Source organism: Vipera ursinii (genome assembly GCF_947247035.1).
Source record: "Vipera ursinii genome assembly, chromosome: 4".
Classification (NCBI taxonomy): domain Eukaryota; kingdom Metazoa; phylum Chordata; class Lepidosauria; order Squamata; family Viperidae; genus Vipera; species Vipera ursinii.
Genome location: NC_139514.1, coordinates 3,940,174 through 3,963,716, shown reverse-complemented (window position 1 = coordinate 3,963,716; position 23,543 = coordinate 3,940,174). Strand labels below are relative to the sequence as shown.

General features: G+C 49.3%; 1 protein-coding gene across 2 annotated transcripts in view; it reads left to right on the top strand.

Annotated features, from left to right (window-relative positions):
- EMSY (EMSY transcriptional repressor, BRCA2 interacting) overlaps nucleotides 1-23,543 on the top strand; it is a 62,106-nt gene that overhangs the window by 19,214 nt on the left and 19,349 nt on the right. The window contains exons 3-14 of one of the 2 annotated variants that reach the window (XM_083362099.1): nucleotides 32-131; nucleotides 1,678-1,752; nucleotides 3,124-3,299; nucleotides 4,566-4,718; nucleotides 7,051-7,313; nucleotides 8,447-8,756; nucleotides 10,761-10,976; nucleotides 12,154-12,300; nucleotides 14,709-14,882; nucleotides 17,609-17,644; nucleotides 20,919-21,055; nucleotides 22,437-22,610. In XM_083362099.1, coding sequence (XP_083218225.1) covers nucleotides 32-131; nucleotides 1,678-1,752; nucleotides 3,124-3,299; nucleotides 4,566-4,718; nucleotides 7,051-7,313; nucleotides 8,447-8,756; nucleotides 10,761-10,976; nucleotides 12,154-12,300; nucleotides 14,709-14,882; nucleotides 17,609-17,644; nucleotides 20,919-21,055; nucleotides 22,437-22,610 — 1,961 coding nt within the window. Of the gene's footprint in view, nucleotides 1-31; nucleotides 132-1,677; nucleotides 1,753-3,123; nucleotides 3,306-4,565; nucleotides 4,719-7,050; nucleotides 7,314-8,446; nucleotides 8,757-10,760; nucleotides 10,977-12,153; nucleotides 12,301-14,708; nucleotides 14,883-17,608; nucleotides 17,645-20,918; nucleotides 21,056-22,436; nucleotides 22,611-23,543 lie in introns of both variants that reach the window. The other variant, XM_083362098.1, reaches the window with a different exon arrangement.

Below are 23,543 nucleotides of genomic sequence, written 5' to 3'. Positions count from 1 at the left end.
CCTCTCTTTTCTCCTTTTTTGCGCTGCATAGAACTGGAAGCCTACGCTGGCGTGATCAGTGCCTTGCGGGCCCAGGGAGATCTGACGAAGGAGAAGCGGGACCTTCTGGGAGAACTTTCCAGAGTGCTGAGGTAAATCCAGGTTATCCTTAATCAGGTGGCTTTCTCTGTGCTAAGGAAGGCTGATTCAGGGATAGATGCAAAAATAAAATAATTTCTAAAAAATGCAGGAAGTGGTTTTCTTCCCTCATCAGAAGAAAATTCTACCTTTAGAGCAGGGCTCTTCAAACAGGGCCTGTTTGTGACTTGTGGACTTCAACTCCCAGAATTCCTCAGGCTGAGGAATTCTGGGAGTTGAAGTCCACAAGTCACAAACGGGCCACGTTTGAAGAGCCCTGGTCTAGAGGATTACATTCATTTAAGGACCGAAGTTACAGCAGTACAGGAACAAGGCACTTAACTACCGGTCCTCACGCTCAACAATCGTCACAGCATTTCTAGGAGTTGCGTGTTCAAAATTCGAGCGCTTGGCAACCAGCCTGCATTTACAAGGGTTGTGACATCCAGGGTCCGTGTGATTCCCATCTGCAACCAAAGAAAGTCAAGGGGGGGGAATGGGGAGCTACTTTAATAACTGCAGGATTCATTTGAAAGTCTACTTGTTCACTGAACCGTTCGAATTTACAGTGGGAGATCGATGTTCAACAGGTCCTTTTTTAAAAAAAATATATTTGAAATTTGGTATTCATTTCAAAAGGTAAAATACAAATGCGAATCAACAAAAAAACAAGACATGAGCAAAATGAACAGCACTGGATTTTTTTTAAAAAGGAGGGGGGTGGAGAATATATATAACAGATGTGCAATTTAAACAAATTTCCACCCTGGCTGCATGTTTTATTTATACAGGGATAAATTTAATCTTTTTTAAACTTGGTTTTTAACTTTTGTATTTTTGGTTTTTAATTACCCTGTAAACCGCCCTGAGTCCTCCGGGAAAGGGCGGTATATAAATGTAATAAAATAAATAAATATAAAACTCATATCTAACAGATTCCCCCTCTTGCTCAACGGGGTCAACAAATGGATGCAAATTTTCCCACCTAGGCTTACTAAATTACTACGTTAAACCCTTCTGTCTTAACAAATATTCCAAATAGAAAATCCTGTTCTCTATCAATCGAATCGACTTCATCTCTCTTCCCTGTTAATTGGTAACCCCCTCCCCACCCACCCCCCAAAAATTAAACTAATTTTGAAACTTCTTACAACAGGTTCTTGTGGCTTCAGCCATCACAGCATGATTGTAATTTGGGCACTTGGCAACCGGCTGGCAATTACAACAAGGTCATATGACCGCCATTTGCAACCTTTGCTGCTGATTTCCAACCCCCCCCCAAAAAAAAAGCGACAAGAGATTGCAAATATCAGTCATGTGACCATGGGACAAAGCAACCAGCTTGGGTTCGCTTAACGACAGCCCCGGGAACTGCCGCACCTGCCACCGTTAAGTGAAGGGGCCATAGTTCCCCCATGTTGGCTCAGGAATTCTGGGAGTTGAAGTCCACCAGTCATAAAAGAGCTGAGGTTGCCTACCCCTGATTTTAGTCTTGCTTCTGTTCAGTGTCTGTTCCGCTTTGCAAATCTGAGGTTCAATCTGATCCGTGTCTTTCGACAGCATTTCAACGGAAAGACACCGGGCGGAAGTTCGGAGGGCGGTCAACGATGAACGCTTGACAACGATTGCACATAAGTAAGATGGGCGCCTTATTTATTTATTTTTATTTTTTATTTTAATTCCATTTATATCCCGCCCTTCTCCGAAGACATGAACATTTTATAACCAAATCTCGCATGAGCAACATTTCAAAGCGTCTCTTTTGCCTTTAAGGGCCCCGGGCCCAGTACATGGTTGACACTAATAATTTCCTCCTCTATTAAATTTAATAATAATAAAGTTGGAAGGGCCCTTGATGGTTATCTAGTCCAACCCCCTGTTCAGGCAGGAAACCCTGTACCATTTCAGACAAATGGCTGTCCAGTCTCTCCTTTAGGACTTCCAGTGTTGGAGCATTTACAGCTTCTGGAGGCAAGGTGTTCCACTGTTTAATTGTTCTGACTGTCAGGAAGTTTCTCCTTAGTTCTAGGTTGCTTCTCTCATTGGTTAGTTTCCATCCGTTGCTTCTTGTCCTGCCTTCAGGCGCTTTGGAGAATAGCTTGACTCCCTCTTCTTTGGGGCAGCCCCTGAGATACTGAAACTCTGCTATCATGTCACCCTTGGTCCTTCTTTCCATTAGAGTAAGGTAAAGGTAAAGGTTCCCCCGCACATGGGTGCTAGTCGTTTCCGACTCTAGGGGCCGGTGCTCATCTCCGTTTCAAAGCCGAAGAGCCAGCGCTTGTCCGAGGACGTCTCCGTGGTCATGTGGCCGGCATGACTAGACGCCAAAGGCGCACGGAGCGCCGTTACCTTCCCACCGGAGTGGTCCCTATTTTTCTACTTGCATTTTTACGTGCTTTCGAACTGCTAGGTTGGCAGAACCTGGGACGAGTAACAGGCGCTCACTCTGTTATGCGGCACTCGGGATTCGACCCGCCAAACTGCCGACCTTCTGATCGACAAGCTCAGCGTCCTAACCCACTGAGCCACCGCGTCCCTTGTCCATTAGATTAGACATACCCAATTTCTGCAACGTTTCTTTGTATGTTTTAGCCTCAAACAAAAGTTCCAATATATGGATTTGATACGATCAAACAACCAGAATGGAGCTGGAAGGGACCTTGGAGGTCTTCTAGTCCAACCTCCTACCCAAGCAGGAGACCCTATACCAGGGGTGTTCAAACGTGGCCCTTTCATGACTTGTGGATGTCAACTCCCAGAATTCCTTTGCTGGCATGGCCGGCTGAGGAATTCTGGGAATTGAAGTCCACGAGTCATAAAAGGGCCAAGTTTGAAGACCCCTGCCGTAGACCATTTCAGACAAATGGTTGCCCATTCTCTGTTTAAGAACCTCCAGTGTTGGGAGCACCCACAACTTCTGGAGGCAAGCGGTGATTAGGGAAAGCTTTGAAGTAATTCAAGTGGGAAGTGAACAGGCTGTTTCTAAACTTGCCGGTCTCCCTTCAGCATGTCCGGGCCTAACAGCTCTTCCGAGTGGTCCATCGAAGGCCGTCGGCTGGTTCCTCTCATGCCCCGGTTGGTTCCTCAAACAGCCTTCACTGTCACAGCCAACGCGGTGGCCAACGCGGCTCTCCAGCACAACGCATCTCTGCCTTCCCCTGCAGAGACAGGAAGCAAAGAAGGTGAGGGTAGGTGGCGTTTGTGTGTTTTCTACAACATGGGACTTGGGAAGAAGGGAGATACGTCTACGGAGATTTCCCGTCATCCAGACCACGATCCATCCCATAGGTGCTTTTTCAGGAGACAACGGGACCTTCTTTGTTTGTTCCCGAAGGCCTATCGCAGGGGTGTCAAACTCAATTTCATTGAGGGCCACATCAGCATTGCGGTTGCCCTCAAGGGGCTGGGTGGGTGTGGCCAGGGTGGGCGTGGCTAGAGTGCGTATGGCCTACTGGGTGGGCGTGGCCAGCTCTACACCATTCGCATCAAGGGTGCCTATGGGGGCCTGGGCAGGAGTGGGACAGATCTGAGGGTCTCTGGCAGAAGGAGGGTCTCTGGGCCAGGGCCAAGGCAGTGGGGGCCATTCCTTCACTGTTTCCAGGATGGCTTTGCGGGCCGCATGAAACCACTTCGCGGGCCGGATGCGGCCCGCGAGCCTTGTGTTTGACATGTCTGGCCTATCGCTTCTCATCCGAGAAGCTTCTTCAGCTCTGACTCTCCTCCATCATTTAGCCAGAACTGAAGAAGCTTCTTGGGTGAGCCAAATATGGTTTTTCACGAGGCAACTGGAGTTTGGTTTTTCTTTGAAGACCTTTGGCTTCTCATCCAAGAAGCTTCTTCACCTCTGAATGTGGGGAATGGAAGGATTTATATTCGTTGCAGACAAACTGGTCATTTGCATCCTTTTAGAGAGTCGTCGAAGCCACCTAGAGGTTTTATCTGTGTCCTCAGGGTCCACCTGAGTGGTGCAAATGGGTGTGGGGCCTTCTTGGGACTGCTGGAAAAAATGTGTTGTAAACTGAAGGCAGTGTACAACACGGTCCTTTCAGCAGCTCCAAGAAGGCTCCATGCTCATTTGCATACCTACTCAGGTGACCCTGAGGACACGGACAAACCTCCGGGTGGCCTCCACGACCCTCTAAAAGGATGCAAATGACCAGCAGCCTGCAAGGAATATAAATCCTCCCATTCCCCACCATCCAGTCAGAGCCAAAGAAGCTTCTTGGATCAGAATGAAACGTCTTCAAGGAAAAACCAAGAAAGTCCGGTTGCCTCTTGCAGTAGCGCCTTTGGGACAAAAAGGGAAATAGGTTTTCACCAACAAGCCTTAAATAGGGATTTTGAGGGCAGGGGATGCTCTCGTGTGACTGCGGGGCCCAAGCACGGTTCAAGAAAGCAGAGCTTATTTTGAAAACCGTCTGAAACGTGTCTCTTGACTTCCTCTTCAGTAGTGGTTTGTTACTCCTACACAACTACCACCTCTACGCCGACGTCCACCCCGGTCCCAAGCGGCAGCATTGCGACAGTTAAGTCCCCCAGACCTGCCAGCCCAGCTTCCAACGTTGTCGTTCTCCCAAGTGGAAGTGCTGTTTACGTTAAAAGTAAGTGTGTTTTCCGTCAAAATGGAAGAGCTGGACTTGAAAGAGTTTAGAGACGATCAGAACTTGTTGGTGATGGCTTCAAAGCAGTTCAAGTCTGGAATGGCAAATTCAAGCAGCTCTTTCTGAAGTTCAGACTATTTCTAATCCTCTTGGAAAAGGTCGTTTTCAAGGTGGCAGGATAGAATGTTTTGATTGTGCCAGGTAGATAGTCCTCGTTAGGGTGACCACAATTGGGATTGGCAACTTGGTCGCTAAGTGGAACATCATGTTCTGTACCAGCCTGCTACCGGCCCTGCAGAAAAGGCAGGGACAACCCCTTTACAAACGGCAAGAGGCTGGAATGAAGCCTGCCAAATTTATTAACATAAAACAGAGCAAGACAAGACACCAACCATGAAACAGGAGCTAAGAAACAGGAACTATCCAAGCGGTTGCCTTCAGCAAACCAGCCCTCCCACGCATTCCCCTTTTATACAGTTCAGGGCGTGGCTTCTCTCTGCCTCCTTCCGAGGTGCCCCATTGCCTTCCTCTGTTTACTCCTGACTGACTGCCTCCTGCGTCGGGCGTCCTTGAACAGGGCCAGCTGTGGGTCATCTTCATCCACGTTGTCAGGCTCACACAGCTGGGTCTGCGTCGTGACCAGATGAGAGGGGCCTGGCTGGGGGCTCTCATCAAGCTCTTCAACACCCCCCTCCTCCTCCTCTGAATCGTTAGACCCAACTGCCGAATCCACAGGCTGACCCTGAATCACAACACATCACGGCACCTGGGGTGAGCTTATAATTTTATTTCAGCTCCCTCCACCCTTTAAAATGTGCATTCCAGTGCTGGGATCATGAGCAAGAAGGGAATTGGTGTTTACATTCCTTGGAGAGAAAGGGATTATAAGAGATCATTTTATCGCGTTATATGGTGTTATGCGGTAAGCCTATGTCACCGATTGCAACTGGGAAGTTGTGAGCCATTTTTTTGAAGCATGTGTACATACAAATTTTGGGAGTTGTTGGGCTCAGGTTTCAAAGACGCCATCGCGTGCTTCACTTGAGTCCAGATTTTTTTTACAGGTAGTCCTTGCTTTATGACCACAATTGAGCCCAAAATTTCTGTTGCTAAGTGAGCCGGCTGTCGAGTGAATTTGGCCCTGTTTTACGACCTTCCTTGCCACAGTTGTTAAGTGAATCACTGCAGTTGAGAAGTTAGTAACCTGATTGTTAAGCGAATCTGGCTTCCCCCTTCACTTTGCTTGTCGGAAGCTGGCTGGGATGGTTAGAGACGGTGATCACATGGCTTTGGGACACTGCAACCATCATAAATACATGCCAGTTGCCGAGTCTCCGAATTTTGTTCAGGTGACCATGGGGATGCTGCAACAGTCGTAAGTGTGAAACCGTAAGATTCCCATGGCTGTTGTAACTTTGAATGGTCACTAAATGAACGGTTGGAAATCAAGGACTACCTGTGCTTCAGACATGTCAAACTTGTGACGTCGCGCAACATATCTGTTCTGTACCAGCCTACTACCGGCCCTGCAGAAAAGGCAGGGACAACCCCTTTACAAAACGGCAAGAGGCTGGAACTAAGCCTGCCAAATTTATGGATACAAAAGCAAACAGAACAAGACACGAACCATGAAACAGGAGCTATTCAAGCAGTTGCCTTCAGCAAACCAGCCCTCCCACGCATTCCCCTTTTATACAGTTCAGGGCGTGGCTTCTCTGCCTCCTTCCGAGGTGCCCCATTGCCTTCCTCTGTTTACTCCTGATTGACTGCCTCCTGCATCGGGCGTCCTTGAACAGGGCCAGCTGTGGGTCATCTTCATCCACGCTGTCAGGCTCACACAGCTGGGTCTGCGTCGTAACCAGATGGGAGGGGCCTGGCTGAGGGCTTTGCGGAACCTCAGGACTATCCTCTGGAGGCTCTCCAACAACCCCCTCCTCCTCCTCCTCTGAATCGTCCGACCCAACTGCCGAACCCACAGGCTGACCCTGAATCACAACAATATCAGAGCTTTTTCGCCATTGCCAGTCGTGGTTTCCCGGTGACGCGTCCGGCCTGCGGGCCGGCAGTTTGACACCCCTGCTGTAGTTAATTCAACCTTTCTGTTGTGCCATCCGGCGTAGGAGGTGTGGGTCTGCAAAACTTCCAAGGGACTAAAATGCACATGGCGTGAACAGTTGTAAATCAATCTCTCTCTCTCTCTCTCTCTCTCTCTTTCTCTCTCTCTCTCTCTCTCTCTCTCTCTTTCCATCTGTAAAAGGCTTTATAAAATGATTTTATTTGGATCCTCCAGATCAACAGAATGAGGACCCAAAGTCTCTGCTCTTCGTTGCAGGTGTGAGTTGCTCGGATGAGGACGAGAAACCCCGCAAGAGGCGCCGTACCAACTCCTCAAGCTCCTCCCCCGTGCTCCTGAAGGAGGTCCCCAAAGCCATCCCCCCGGTCACCAAGACCATCACGGTGCCCGTAGGAGGCAGCCCTAAGATGAGCAGCATCATGCAAAGCATTGCCAACTCCCTACCACCCCACATGTCTCCCGTGAAGATCACCTTCACCAAGCCTTCTTCCACGCCGACCACCAACACCACCACCCAGAAGGTCCGAGCTGGGATCGGGGTGGTTGGGGGAGAAAGCTTGTCCTACTCCCGTGGTGGCGAACCCGTGGCACGCGTGGCACAGGCGGCACGCAGAGCCCTCTCGGCAGGAACCCGCGCCGTCGCCCCAGTCCTAGGCCTTCAGCTGGGTTTTTATAAAACCTTTTCGCTTTAGGCCTCCTCCGCCGTGTGCGAGAAGAAAAAAAAAGGCTCAATCGGTCAATTTCCACTTCTCGTGGGGGGAAAAAAAAGATATCGCAAAGTTGGGATTGATTGATTGAGTTTTTTAGTCCCACCCAGTCTGCCGTGACCACGCCCGCCCAATGGGCCACGCCCACCCGGCACCCGACGATACATAGGTGGGATTTGGGTTGCAGTTTGGGCACTCGGTCTCTAAAAGGTTCGCCATCCTACTCTATCAAAGGGTTGGGTCAGGGTCTTCTGAGGGGGCGGGTGGGCTGAGCCACTCCAACTACAAGTAGTCCTTGAATTACGGCCCCAAATCTGTGCTCCTAAGAGGGACACTTACTAAGTGAGGTTGGCCCCCTTTTACGACCCTTCTTGCCACAGTTGTTAAGGGAACGACTGCAGTCGTTAAGTTAGTGAAGAGGGTGGTTCAGTGGATCTAGCTTCCCCAGATGGTCCCGCGACATTGCAGCTGTCGTAAATATAACTCACTTGCCAAGCTTTGTAGAGCCCCGATGGCGGAGCAGTTCGAATGAGGTATTGCAGGCTAACTCTGCCCACTGCCGTCAGTTCGATCCTGACCGGCTCAAGGTTAACTCAGCCTTCCATCCTTCCGAGGTCAGTAAAACGAGGACCCGGATTGTCGAGGGCAAATATGCTGACTCTGTAAACCGCTTACGGGAGGGCTGTAAAAGCACTGCGAAGCGGTATACCAGTCTAATGGCTATTGCTCTCTGAATTTTGGTCACGTGAGCCCGGGAACGCCGCAACGGTCGTAAAGTGTGAAAAATGATCACAAGTCACTTTTTTTAGGGCCGTTGTGACTTTGAACAGTCACTAAACGAGCTGTTGTTAGCTGTCTGTGCTTTTCGAGCACTATCCTGGAGTCACAACAAGGAAAATGAGCGCCTTTGCCTCTGTGGCCAAAAGCTTCTCAATGTTCTCCTTCAGGTAATCATCGTGACCACATCACCCAGCTCCACCTTTGTCCCCAACATCCTCTCAAAATCTCACAACTACGCAGCTGTCACCAAACTCGTCCCGACGTCGGTGATAGCCTCCACCACCCAGAAGCAGCCCATGGTCATAACGGCTTCACACTCCTCTCTGGTCAACAACAGCACCGCCGCCGCCACCACCACCACCACACCTGGCTCCACCCCAGGGGGCTGTTCCACACCGTCTTCCATGCCCAGCACAGTTGCGGTGACCACCGTCGTGTCCTCCACACCCTCTGTGGTTATGTCAACCGTGGCACAGGGTAAGATGGCCGATTTGAGTAAGAATGGAAGGTCCCAGGGCTTAATGCAGGGTCCCCAACTCCTGGGCCACAACACCACTACTGGTCTGTGGCCTGTCCCAAGCTGGAGGGCTGGCAGGGGGATGGACTAGAAGACCTCCAAGGTCCCTTCCAGCTCTATTTTATTCTATTCTGTTCTGTTCTATTCTATGTTTTCTATTCTATTCTATTCTATTCTATTCTATTCTATTCTATTCTATTCTATTCTATTCTATTTATTCTATTCTATTCCATATTTTCTTTTTTATTCTATTCTATTCTATTCTATTCCTATTTTCTATTCTATTCTATTCTGTTCTGTTCTATTCCATGTTTTCTTTTCTATTCTATTCTATTCTATTCTATTCTATTCTATTCTATTCTATTCTATTCTATTCTATTCTATTCTATTCTATTCTATTTATTCTATTTATTCTATTCTATTCTATATTTTCTATTCTGTTCTGTTCTGTTCTATTCCATGTTTTCTATTCTATTCTATTCTATTCTATTCTATTTATTCTATTCTATTCTATATTTTCTATTCTATTCTATTCTATTCCATATTTTCTATTCTATTCATTCCTTATTCTATTCTATTCTGTTCTGTTCTGTTCTATTCCCTATTCTATTCTATTTCTATTCTATTCTATTCTATTCTATTCTATTCTATTCTATTCTATTCTATTCTATTCTATTCTATTCTATTCCCTATATTCTATTCTATTCTATTCCATATTTTCTATTTTTATTCTATTCCCTATTCTATTCTATTCTATTCTATTCTATTCTATTCTATTCCCTATTCTATTCCCTATATTCTATTCTATTCTATTCTATTCCATATTTTCTATTTTTATTCTATTCCCTATTCTATTCTATTCTATTCTATTCTATTCCATATTCTATTCCCTATTTTGTATTCTATTCTGTTCTGTTCTATTCTATTCTATTCTATTCTATTCTATTCTATTCTATTCTATTCTATTCTATTCTATTCTATTCTATTCTATTCTATTCCATATTTTCTATTTTTATTCTATTCCCTATTCTATTCTAGTCTATTCTGTTCCGCATTCTATTCCATATTTTGTATTCTATTCTATTTCTATTCTAGTCTATTCTTTGAAGATGTTTCGCTTCTCATCCAAGAAGCTTCTTCTGCTCTGACTGGATGGTGGGGGAATGGAAGTCAGAGCCGAAGAAGCTTCTCGGATGAGAAGCAAAACGTCCTCAGAGAAAAAGGCCAGCCAGCCGCCTGGTGAAAAAGCCCCTGTGGGATTCCGACTTAAATCTTGGGTTAGGCCTTGAAGGCCCTGGGCTACAGTCTTGGGCAACCCAAGGTTGATCTCAAGAGGCTCAAGGAAAGGTTGAGAAGCGCCGGTCTGGGCTCTCCTGCTCCAGCAAGGAGGGTTAGACTAGAAGACCTCCAAGGTGCCTTCCAACTCTTTGTTCCTCTGTTATTCTTACCTTTCGTTGTCCTTTTGTAAACCAGCCCAATTCCGGGGAAGGTAGCGTATTCCAAGGTTTGTGGGAAAATAGAAGGAAATTAAGGGACGCGGTGGCTCAGTGGGTTAGGACGCTGAGCTTGTCGATCAGAAGGTCGGCAGTTTGGCGGGTCGAATCCCGAGTGCCGCGTAACAGTGAGCACCTGTTACCTGTCCCAGCTTCTGCCAACCTAGCAGTTCGAAAGCATGTAAAAATGCAAGTAGAAAAATAGGGACCGCTCCGGTGGGAAGGTAACAGCGTTCCGTGCGCCTTTGGCGTCTAGTCATGCCGGCCACGTGACCACGGAGACGTCCTGGGACAAGCGCTGGCTCTTCGGCTTTGAAACGGAGATGAGCACCGGCCCCTAGAGTCGGAAACGACTAGCACGCATGTGCTGGGGAACCTTTACCGTTACCTTTAGAAGGAAATTGGGGAAAACAACGACAACAACACCGGCCCTGTCACCCCCCCATCCCCCCCCTCTGTTCTCTCTTCCAGGTGTGTGCACCTCCGCCATCAAGGTGGCCTCGGCCAGGCTGCCTTCCCCCAAGGCCCTGGTGGGGACGTCCGCCCAGATCCTGGCCCAGCTTCCCAAGCAGCAGCTGACCTCAGCTTCGCCGGCCGCCCCGTCTCCAGCCCAGCCACCCCCACCCGCCCAGCAGTCTCCGCTGCCCCCCACCATTAAGCCCACCATCCAGATCAAGCAAGAATCAGGTATTGGTCAAACAAGGAACGTACCGTCCCGACGGTAGGGCGGAGAGAGGAAATCCTTGACTTACACACACACACACACACACACACACACACACACCGATGGAGCCCCGAATTACCGCTGCTAAGTAAGACGGTAGTTCAGCGAGTGCCGTCCCCTTTTTATGACCTTTCTGGCCACGCTTGTTGAGCCAATCGCTGCGGTCGTTAAGCGAGGAACAGGGTTGGGAAGCGAATCCGCGGCGTCCCCCCACTGACTTGGCTTGTCGGAAGGTGGCAAAAGGGGATCAAGTTTCTCTCTCTCTCTCTCTCTCTCTCTCTCTCTCACACACACACACACACACACACACACACACACACACACACACACACACGGGACGCTACGACCGTCATATGCCGAATTTTGATCGCATGGGGATGCTGCAGCGGTTGTGTGAAAGTCGCGAGTTACTTTTGTCAGCGCCGTTGTAACTTTGAATGTTCACTAAACCAACGGTTGTAAGTCAAGGACCACCTGTACTTTTAACCTCTGAATGTTAACATTTTGTCACTTTGCTCTAGGATCTTAGCCGTATCCTTAAACTTTCTCTGGTTTTCTGTCCTTCCTTTCTCCCTCCCTCCCTCCCTTCTTTCGTTCCTGCCTCCCTCCCCCCCATTTTCTTTCCTCCCTCCCTCTCTCTTTCCTGCTTCCTTCTCCCTCCCTCCCTTTCTTCATTCCTTTCTTCTTGCCTCCCTCCCTCCCCATTTTCCTTCCTTCCCCCTCCCTCCCTTCCTCTCCTCCCTTCCTTTGTTCTTGCCTTCCTCCCTCCCTCCCTCCCCATTTTCCTTCCTTCCTTCCTTCCTTCCTTCCTTCCTTCCTTCCTTCCTTCCTTCCTTCCTTCCTCTCTTCTCCCTCCCTTCCTTCCTTCGTTCCTGCCTTCCTCACTTCATCCCCATTTTCCTTCCTTCCTTCCTTCCTTCCTTCCTTCCTTCCTTCCTTCCTTCCTTCCTTCCTTCCTTCCCCCTTCCTCTCTCCTCCCTCCCTTCCTTCGTTCCTGCCTTCCTCCCTCCCTCCCTCCCCATTTTCCTTCCTTCCTATCTCTCCTCCCTCCCTCCCTCCCTTCTTTCCTCCCTCCCTCCCTCCCTCCCCATTTCCCTCCCTCCATTTTCCTTGCCACCCCCTCCAACATCTCTTCCCCAGGTGTCAAAATCATCACTCAACAGGTGCAGCCCAGCAAAATCCTCCCCAAGCCCGTCACGGCGACTCTGCCCAGCAGCAGCAATTCCCCCATCATGGTGGTGAGCAGCAACGGGACCATCATGACCACCAAACTGGTCACAGCTGCCGGTGAGTCGACCTGTCCGTCCTGGCCAGTTTCCAAGGCGGGCCAAGCTGGGCGGGGTGGGGGGGGGCAAGTGACCGTTCCTACCAACGGTGGTCAGACACAGAGGAGCTGGCCAGTCATGCTGGGCTGCCGACTCCCCAACTGATCTTCAGAGGGCAGAACAAGCGACATATTTACGCGTCTATATATTTCTCTTTAATTAAACTAAAACTACGAATCCCGGGCACATTAATTAATGCTAGGAAAGGAAACTCGAAGCCCGGGATAGAGTCAAAACTAAAACAGTTTAATGCACTTAGCTTTCGTTGGCCAACTGCCAACGTCGTCAGAGTCAAATTTGCCGGAGATGAGGGAACACATTGATATTGCCGGCGTTCTTTGCGCTCTGTTCGTCTCCGCCGGCCGTATTATCCTGAGCTCACTCACACTCACACTCACACACTCGCTCGTGTGTTCTCAGGTTGAGGGCATTGTGTGTGTGTGTGTGTGTTTAAAAAAAAACAACGGGCCAGTTTTCAATCCCATTACAGGTAGTCCTTGATTTACAGCCACGGTTGTGAGCAGAATTTCCGTTGCTAAACAAAGCGATTGTTAAGTGAGCCACGCCTAGCTTTACAACTTTTGGGGTGTTATTTTTTGCCACGGTTGTTAAGCGAATCGTTGCATTCGCTTAACGCAGGGCTCTTCAAACCCATCCCTTTTGTGGCTCGTGGACTTCGGAGTCGAAGTCCACGAGCCATGAAAGGGACGAGTTTGAATAGCCCTGCGTTAAGCGAATGCAAATTCTCCCATTGACTTTGCTCGTCTGAAACCGGCTGGGAAGGTTTCGGGGGGCGAGCGGATGACTCTGGGATGCCACAACTCTATGGTAAATACATGGCGGTTTGCCGAGAGGCCACATTTGATCATGTAGCCGTGGGGATGCTGTAGCGGTTAGGGTTAGGGGCTGAGGACCGGTCATAAGCAACGTTTTTTCAGTGTCACTGTCATTTCAAAGGGTCACTGAATGAGTGGCTGTCAATTCAGAACTGCCTGGAACCTGGGATGTTTTCAGCCTCTTTTCAGAGATTTAAAATAGGAGCCTGCTTGGAGATAAAATACACAAAGCTCTAACTCACCGTCTCCTGGTGATTGACCCAAAGTCACACAGCTGGCTTTCATGGCTAAGGCGGGACTAGAACTCACCGTCTCCTGGTGATAGCCCAAAGTCACTGCTGGCTTTCATGGCTAAGGCAGGACTAGAACTCACCGTCTCCTGGTGATTGGCCCAAAGTCACCCAGCCGTCTTTTATGCCCAAGGTGGGACTAGAACTCACCGTCTCCCGGTGATTGGCCCAGAGTCACCCAGTCGGTTTTCATGCCCAACGCGGGACTAGAACTCACCGTCTCCTGGTGATTGGCCCAAAGTCACTGCTGGATTTCATGGCTAAGGCAGGACTAGAACTCACCGTCTCCTGGTGATTGGCCCAGTCACCCAGCCAGCTTTCATACCTAAGGCGGGACTAGAACTCACCGTCTCCTGGTGATTGGCCCAGAGTCACCCAGCCATCTTTTATGCCCAAGGTGGGACTAGAACTCACCGTCTCCCAGTGATTGGCCCAGAGTCACCCAGTTGGTTTTCATGCCCAACGTGGGACTAGAACTCACCGTCTCCTGGTGATTGGCCGAAAGTCACCCAGCCGGCTTTCATACCTAAGGCGGGACTAGAACTCTCTGTCTCCTGGTGATTGGCCTAAAGTCACCCAGCCGTCTTTCATACCTAAGGTGGGACTAGAACTCACTGTCTCCTGGTGATTGGCCCAAAGTCACCCAGCCGGCTTTTATGCCTAAGGTGGGACTAGAACTCACCGTCTCCTGGTGATTGGCCCAAAGTCACCCAGCCGGCTTTCATGCCTAAGGCGGGACTAGAACTCATCGTCTCCTGGTGATTGGCCCAAAGTCACCAAGCCGGCTTTCATACTTAAGGCGGGACTAGAACTCACCGTCTCCTGGTGATTGGCCCAGAGTCACCCAGCCGGCTTTCATGCCCAAGGTGGGACTAGAACTCACCGTCTCCTGGTGATTGGCCCAGAGTCACCCAGCCGGCTTTCATGCCTAAGGCGGGACTAGAACTCACCCTTCTCCCAGTATCCTTAACCACTAGACCAAAGTGGGGAAAGTTCTGGAAAGTTCTCTGCCGCCATCTCTCCACAGTGGTGACTTTGGCAAGCTGAAGCATTCTGGGAGTTGAGGCCCACAGGTCTTCAAAAAATCATCCACAGGCTCCCCGAATCATTTAGGTGGAAATAAAACACACCATTTGGCCACGTTTTAGCCACTCTCCTCTCCTCTTAGCCTTCCCAGGTGACATCCGAACCAGGTCTATTACTCTTTTGTGTGTGTGTGTGTGTGGTGTGTGTGTTTACACCAGGGACTCAAGCCACTTACACCCGTCCAACCATGAGCCCTTCCCTAGGGGCCCGGGTGACGGGCACGCCTGGCGCAGCCACCTACGTGAAGACCACCAGCGGCGGCATCATCACGGTCGTCCCCAAATCGCTGGCCACCCTGGGAGGGAAGATCATCAGTAGCAATCTTGTTTCTGGTAAGTAGGCACACGCCGCTGTTGAATTGGAGAAGGGATCAAGGGAAGGGGGGGGGGAAACCGAACTTTAGTGAGATGCGGGTTGATGCCCCCCCCCCCAGCTTATTTTGCTGCCATTTTTTCTTTACTGTTTCAGCCCAAACAGACCCCAAAGGAAGGCAGTGAAAAATCCAGGAAAGGGGTTTATAAAAGCTAGCTTCACTGTGCGTGCTAAATAGTGACCCGATTTGCAAATGACATCCATAATGTCATTTGCAAATGACATCCATAACAATAGCACTTAGACTTATATTTTTATTTTAATCCCATTCATATCCCGCCCTTCTCCGAAGACTCAGGGCGGCTTACAATCTAAGCACAAATCAATGTGCTTAGCAATATACTATACTATACTTAGACTTATATCCCGCTTCATACAGCCCTCTTTAAGCGGTTTAAAGAGTCAGCCTATTTGCCCCCCCCCCCCCCCCAACAATCCGGGTCCTCAGGACAAACACAGGATTCAAAAAGATCTCGACAGACTCGAACACCAGGCCCTATCTAAGGAAATGAAACTTGGATAAGAGTAAAGTTTTGCACTCAGGCAAGGAAAACCAACCGTATAGTACAGACTGGGTGAAACCTGGTTTAATGCCGGTAACTGTGAGAAGGATCTTGGGAGTCCTAGTGGACAATCACTTAAATAGGAGCCAACAGCCCAAAAAAAAAAGCCAATGCAGTCCTAGGCTCTATTAACAGAGGGATAGAATCAGGATCACGTGAAGTGTTAATACCGCTTTACAAGGCCCTTGGTAAGGCCACACCTGGAAAACTCCATCCAGTTCTGGTCACCCCGACGTAAAAAAAAGATGTTGAGACTCTGGAAAGAGGGCAGAGAAGAGCAACAAAGATGATTAGGGGGCTGGAGGCTAAAACATGCGAAGGTTCTGTTCCTAAAGAAACCTCCCTCTCCTGGTGCAGTCTATCTTATCTGCAGGGGGAACGTCAGCCTACGTGGCAGAATGTTACAAATGGCTGGAATTAGGTTTCAACTTTAGTATCACTTTTGGATATATATGACTCGTCTTCCCTGATCCCTTTTCTAGATGTCTGGCTGTAGCTTTGGTCCCCTCCAGTAACTGCTCATACATAATTTAATTGTATTCATCACTCATGCTGTGTGTTTTTAAAATAATTTGATGGCTCTGCTGTTTTATATTTTGATAACACCTTTTATATGCTGTTTCTGTGGATTTCATGCACCAGCCTGCATTTTGCTAGGGCCTAGGAAATTAATAGGGGACGCGGTGGCTCAGTGGATTAGCACGCTGAGCTTGTCAATCAGAAGGTCGGCAGTTTGACGGGTTGAATCCCGAGTGCCACGTAACAGAGAACATTTTAATCATCCACTAGTCAGAAATCCTGCTTCCAGCCATACCTGCTTCCTCAACAGCCTCTTTTTTCATGCTGGCATAACTGTGGGCTTCGGTCTATTCTGTGTGTGGTATTTGTATGGTACCTGCTGTATGTGGCTCTGCAGCAAACAAGGACATACATTCAACTTCGCAGCTACTCAGATTGTTGGACGGGCAGGTACAAAAACAGCCAGGGAAGGGATTGAAGCCTGGGAAATGAAATGGGCCCCTCATCGGTCAACAGGAGTCCTGATTTACCCCCCAGGCTTATCAAGTACTTAGGAGCCGAGGGTTTGGCTACACAAGGAAACAACAGCCAACCACTTAATAACCAGCCATCGACACACCCCCCCAACCACAACTAAAAAGCCAAACACAACAGGCACCATATCAACACCACACACGGGGATAGCCCAAAGCACACATTCTGGTAGGTGGACGTTTCCTGAGGAAGTCCGAAAACTCGGAAGACTAAAACCTTTGATCCCGGCGACAGACCCAGATTGGATCCCGCAACGTTATCCTCGGGACAGGCAGATTTGCCGTCATTCGTAAGGATTGTGTGTCCCTGGGTGTATTTCCCACTGTGGGCGTCTTCCAAAGTGCACATTTAACAATTGCCAGTTCAGGGGTATGAGGAATATAGTCGGTTGCGATCGTGGGGATTTTGGAGGTGCAACACAGCTGGGGGAAAAAAAAAATAGATTAAAAAGGGAAGGATGCGAACCTCGCTACGAGAAGCCTGATCCCAGCTTCCTTTCTTGAGGTAATCCTCGCCTTACGACCTTTCGTTCGATGACCGAAATTACGACGGCGCTGAGATAAAAGGCGACTTACGACCATTTTCCCACACTTAACGACCGTTGCAGCGGCCTTCCCGCGGTTACAGGATCCAAAGCCAGTCACTTGGCAACTGGCTCAAATTTACGAGGGTTGCAGCGTCCGTGTGTGTGTGTGTGTGTGTGTGTGTGTGTGTGTGTGTGACGTGATCCCCTTTTGCGACCTGACAAGCAAAGTCGGGGGCGGGATTCATTCATTCATTCAATGTCCGCGTTACTTAAAACTACAGTGATTCACTTGATAATTGTGGCCGGGAAGGTCGTAAAATGGGGGGGGGCAAAACAACGGTCTGGCTTAGCACCTGGGGAGCCCCTTCGTGGTCGTAAGCCGAGGACTGCCTGGGACGTAAATCGAACCCACCGGAGGTGGCAGCGAGTGACCGATTTTTGCAACCTCTCGTTCCTTTGTGAGAAACTTTCTCCGGGAAAATGACAAAACGTTTGTAGACCAAAGCTATTTTTATTTTCACTTTTTTTTGTTTTGTTTTTAAAGGTAACTCCTTGATGAAGACCTACTTTCAGCAAAAAGGTATCCAACGCTTGCAGTTGTTCTAGAAACCATTTGTCTGATTTCTTTCCGAGGGTCATGGGCACTCCGGATGCTTTTAACCTTCGCAGCACAGGTAGTCCTCGACTTATAGGAAGTCCGTTTGATGACCGCTCAAAGTTGACAACAGCACTGAAAAGGGACTCACAACTCTTTTTAGCCTCCCCACAGTCACGTGGTTGAAATTCAGATCGCTTGGGGGGGGGGGAATGCCAGATTCGCTTAACCGCCCCGTTGCTCATTGAACAATTGCAGCGATTCACTTTACAACTCCGGCCGGAAAGGTCGTAAAATGGGGCAAAATTCACTTAACAAATGTCTCGCCTAGCAAGCTAAATTGGGGGGCTCAATTGCAGTCATACGTCGAGGACTACCTGTGTTATCATTTATTAAATTTATTGACTGCCCGTCTTACCCCCCCGAGGTAACTCAGGTCAGTTTACCGTATTAAAAAGATAACACTTTGCAAAAATCTACGCACAATAGGAACTAAATAACAAAAGGATAAATGCATAATAGAATAGCACTTAGACTTATATGCCGCTTCACAGTGCTTTACAGCCCCACTCTAAGTGGTTGACAAATGTCAACATATTTGCCCCCAACAATCTGGGTCCTCATTTTACTGACCTCAGAAGGATGGAAGGCTGAGTCAACCTTGAGCCGATCAGAATTGAACTCCTGGCTGTGGGCAGAGTTAGCAATAGCAACAGCACTTATTTATTTATTTATTTATTTTATTTTAATTCCATTTATATCCCGCCCTTCTCCGAAGACTCAGGGCGGCTTACAAGCTTAGCAGTAGCCTTCATTCTATGTATATGCCTGCTTATTAGGGCTTTCACACACACACCCCAAGCGGCATTATTACAAAGTCAGCTTAATTGCCCCCAACAATCTGGGTCCTCATTTTACCTACCTGGGAAGGATGGAAGGCTGAGTCAACCTTGAGCCTGGTGGGACTCGAACCTGCACTAATTGCAGGCAGCTGGTGTTACTTGAGGCATTAGCCCACTGCTCCACCAAGGCTCTAGACTGATACACCACTTTATTGTGCTTTACAGCCCCTCTCTAAGTGGTTTACAGAGTCAGCCTATCTGCGCCCCCCCCCCCCAAAAAAATCTGGGTCCTCATTTTACTGACCTCAGAAAGGTGGAAGGCTGAGTCAACCTTGAGCCGGTCAGGATCGAAATCCTGGCAGTGGGCAGAGTTAGTCTGCATTACTGTATTTTAACCACTGTGCCACAGGAAAGGAGGAAAGGAAGGAAGGAAGGAAAGAAGGAGGAAAGAAATAGCAATAGCAGTTATATAATTATAGGACATATAAGGCTGAGTGAACTTTGAGCCGGTCAGGATTGAACTCTTGGCAGTGGGCAGAGTTAGTCTGCATTACTGTATTCTAACCACTGTGCCACAGGAAGAGAAGGAAAGAAGGAAGGAAGGAAAGAAATAGCAATAGCACTTATATAATTATATGACATATAACAGACATGTCAAACTCGTGACGTCACGTGACGTCGCGCAACGTATCGGGACGGTTTTGCCGTTGCCGGCAACGGGCTGGGCATGGCTTCCACGTGACTCGTCCGCCCTGCGGGCTGGCAGTTTGACACCCCTGACATATCAGGCTGAGTCAACCTTGAGCCGGTCAGGATCGAACTCCTGGCAGCGGGCAGAGTTAGCCCTGCAATTCTGCAGTTTAACCGGTGTGCCACCAGGATTCCTAAACAATCATGTTTTCTCGGGGAAAAACCAAGCGGGTACTTAGGTAGCTTCAATCCCTCCATTGCACTGAATGGGGAAGGGGTTCTGAGTCCCCATTCATGGCTCCCCATCCCCACAATTAAGCAAATGAAAACCTGTAGTCAGGATCGTCATAACACCAGCTGCCTGCAATTAGTGCAGGTTCGCATCCCACCAGGCTCAAGGTTGACTCAGCCTTCCATCCTTCCGAGGTAGGTAAAATGAGGACCCAGATTGTTGGGGGCAATTAAGCTGACTTTGTAATAATGCCGCTTGGGGGGGGTGTATGAAAGCCCTAATAAGCAGGCATATACATAGAATGAAGGCTACTGCTAAGCTTGTAAGCCGCCCTGAGTCTTCGGAGAAGGGCGGGATATAAATGGGATTAAAATAAAAATAAATAAATAAATATATGATTGTCTCTGAACAGGGAGGTAGTCCTGGACTTACAATCAATCTGTTTAGTGACCGTTTCAGGGGCAGTGAAAAGAGTGACTTAGGAAACGTTTTTCACACTTATGGCCCTTGCCACATCCCCAATTCAGATGCTTGGGCAACTGACTCGTATTTATGACGGTCGCAATGTCCCAGGGGTCCGCGTGATCCCTTTTTGCGACCTTCTGCCAAGCAAAGTCAGTGGGGGAAGCCAGACTTATTTAACAACTGTGTTCCTGATTTAACAATTATGGAGTGATTCACTTAAGCCGGGGGTCTTCAAACTTGGCCCTTGTGGACATCAACTCCCAGAATTCCTGAACCAGCATGAGGGAACCATGGCCCCTTCATGACTTGCGGACTTCAATTCCCAGTATTCCTCAGCCAACTTGGGGGAACTATGGCCTCTTCATGACTCGTGGACTTCAACTCCCAGAATTCCTCAGCCAACGTGGGGGAACTATGGCCCCTTCATTACTTGCGGACTTCAACTCCCAGAATTCCTGAGCCAGCGTGGGGAAAACTTTGGTCCCTTCATGACTCGTGGACTTCAACTCCCAGAATTCCTCAGCCAGCATGGGGGAACTATGGCCCCTTCATGACTTGTGGACTTCAACTCCCAGAATTCCTCAGCCAGCATGGGGGAACTATGGCTCCTTCATGACTCGTGGACTTCAACTCCCAGAATTCCTCAGCCAACGTGGGGGGAACTATGGCCCCTTCATGACTTGTGGACTTCAACTCCCAGAATTCCTCAGCCAACGTGGGGGGAACTATGGCCCCTTCATGACTTGCGGACTTCAACCCTCAGAATTCCTCAGCCAGGCATGCCTGCCTGAGGAATTCTGGGAGTTGAAGTCCAGAAGTCATGAAGAGGCCAAGTTTGAAGACCCCTGACTTAAACCACTGTGGCAAGAAAAGTCCTAAAACGAGGGCAAAACTCACTCGACCGCTGTCTGGCTTAGCAACCGAAATTTTGGGGCCCATTTGTGATTGTAAGTCGAGGACTACCGGGACAAAACCGTGAGCGTGGCTCCTCCTCCCAATCCGTCCCCTTTGCTCTTTTCCTTCTGTCAAGGAACCACCACCAAAATCACGACCATCCCAGTGACGTCCAAGCCCAACGTCATCGTCGTGCAGAAAACGGCAGGAAAGGGCACCACCATTCAAGGTCTTCCGGGCAAAAATGTCGTCACAACCTTGCTCAACGCGGGGGTAAGTACGCCTCCGCCTGAGAGCGGCAACACCAACTGCCGGCGGCCCCGTCCGATGACGTTGTGTGTTCAGCAGCCTCCTCAGATGCCACCTGGGAAACTGCGCGATCGAAGCGAGTTCCTCCCAAATTTGGTGAGATGACTGAATCTCAGAAGGAATGTAATCGGGAGTGTGAGAATTGGGGCGTAAAACCCAACTTTTTTTTTTTTGCTGAAACCTGCCAGTATCTTGGGAGAAGTGACTCCCTTGGAAATGAGGGGGTCCTTGGTGCTCTCTGAGCTGGGTGGTTTTCTTGCAGACCTTTCGTGACCCAACTAGGGAACACCATCAGTGCTAGAAGGGAAGGGGGTTTATGGAGAGGATCCTTGGTGTCCTCTGAGCTTGCTTGTTTTCTTGCAGATGTTTCATGACCCTAACTAGGTAACATCCTCAGTGCTAGAAGAGGAGGAGGAGGAGGAGGAAGAGAACTGTGGGGTCCTTGGTGCTCTCTGAGCTGGGTGGTTTCCTTGCAGACGTTTTATAACCCAACTAGGGAACATCATCAGTGCTAGAGGAGGAGGAGGAGGAGGAGGAGGAGGAGGACAATGACTGTGGGGTTCTCGTTGCGCTCTGAGCTGGGTGGTTTCCTTGCAGACGTTTCATGACCCAACTAGGGAACATCGTCAGTGCTAGAAGGGAGGAGGAGGAGGAGGAGGAGGAGGAGGAGGAGGAGGAGGAGGAGAATGACTGTGGGATTCTCGTTGCGCTCTGAGCTGGGTGGTTTCCTTGCAGACGTTTCATGACCCAACTAGGGAACATCGTCAGTGCTAGAAGGGAGGAGGAGGAGGAGGAGGAGGAGGAGGAGAAGGAGGAGGAGGAGGAGGACAATGACTGTGGGGTCCTTGGTGCTCTCTGAGCTGGGTGGTTTCCTTGCAGACCTTTCATGACCCAGCTAGGGAACACCATCAGTGCTAGAAGGGAAGGGGGTTTATGGAGAGAAGGAGGAGAACTGTGGGGTCCTTGGTGCTTTCTCCACAGGGGTTGCAGGGACCCAGGATCATCTCTGCGTACAGCACGGTGTTCCAAAGATTGTGCGGGGTCCTGGGTGCTTTTTGAGCTGGGTTGTTTTCTTGCAGACGTTTCATGACCCAACTAGGTGACGTCATCAGTGCTAGAAGGGAGTGAGGTTTGTGAGGAGGAGGAGGAGGGCTGTGGGGTCCTGGGTGCTCTCTGAGCTGGGTGGTTTTCTTGCAGACGTTTCATGACCCAACTAGGGAACACCATCAGTGCTAGAAGGGAGATGGGTTTGATTTCGTTTTTTTTTATTCCCTAACCCCGGGGGTTTGCAGAAGCAAAGCGCTTAGGAGGACCTTAAATTGTTCTGATCAAGGGTTGTTTCCAGGGAGAAAAAACGATCCAGGCCGTCCCAGCCGGAGCAAAACCAGCCATCATCACTGCCACCCGGCCCATTACGAAAATGATCGTCACGCAGCCCAAAGGCCTAGGCTCCAGTGTCCAGCCGGCGACCAAAATTATCCCCACCAAAATTGTATACGGACAGCAAGGGAAAACTCAGGTAGGCCTTCTTCTTTTTTTTTTAAGGGCTTGGATGAGAAAAGGGTCAACCTCAGGGGCGGGCAATTATTTTTCCCAACGGCCACATGAGAAATACGGGGGGGGGGGGGGGGGGGAAACAACCCGCTGCAGGAATTGGATACGGCCAGTCTAGAGAAAAGGTAGGACTAGGGGGGACGTGATAGCAGTTTTCCAGTATTTGAGGGGCTTCCACAAAGAAGAGGGATCCATTTTCCAAAGCACCAGAAGGCAGGACGAGAAACAACGGGTGGAAACTAATCAAGGGAGAAAAGCAACCTGGAATTAAGGAGGAATTTCCTGACAATGAGGACAATTAACTAGTGCAGGGGTAGGCAACCTTGGCTCTTTTATGACTGGTGGACTTCAACTCCCAGAATTCCTGAGCCAGCCATGCTGAGGGGAAAGGGAGAGGTTTCCAAGCTGAGCCATGCTGGCTCAGGAATTCTGGGAGTTGAAGTCCACGAGTCATGAAGGGGCCGTAGTTCCCCCATGCTGGCTCAGGAATTCTGGGAGTTGAAGTCCATGAGTCATGAAGGGGCCATATTTCCCCCATGCTGGCTGAGGAATTCTGGGAGTTGAAGTCCACGAGTCATGAAGGGGCCATAGTTCCCCCATGCTAGCTCAGGAATTCTGGGAGTTGAAGTCCATGAGTCATGAAGGGGCCATATTTCCCTCATGCTGGCTCAGGAATTCTGGGAGTTGAAGTCCATGAGTCATGAAGGGGCCATATTTCCCCCATGCTGGCTCAGGAATTTTGGTAGTTGAAGTCCACGAGTCATGAAGGAGCCATAGTTCCCCCATGCTGGCTCAGGAATTCTGGGAGTTGAAGTCCACAAGTCATGAAGGAGCCATAGTTCCCCCATGCTGGCTGAGGAATTGTGGCAGTTGGAGTTCACGAGTCATGAAGGGGCCA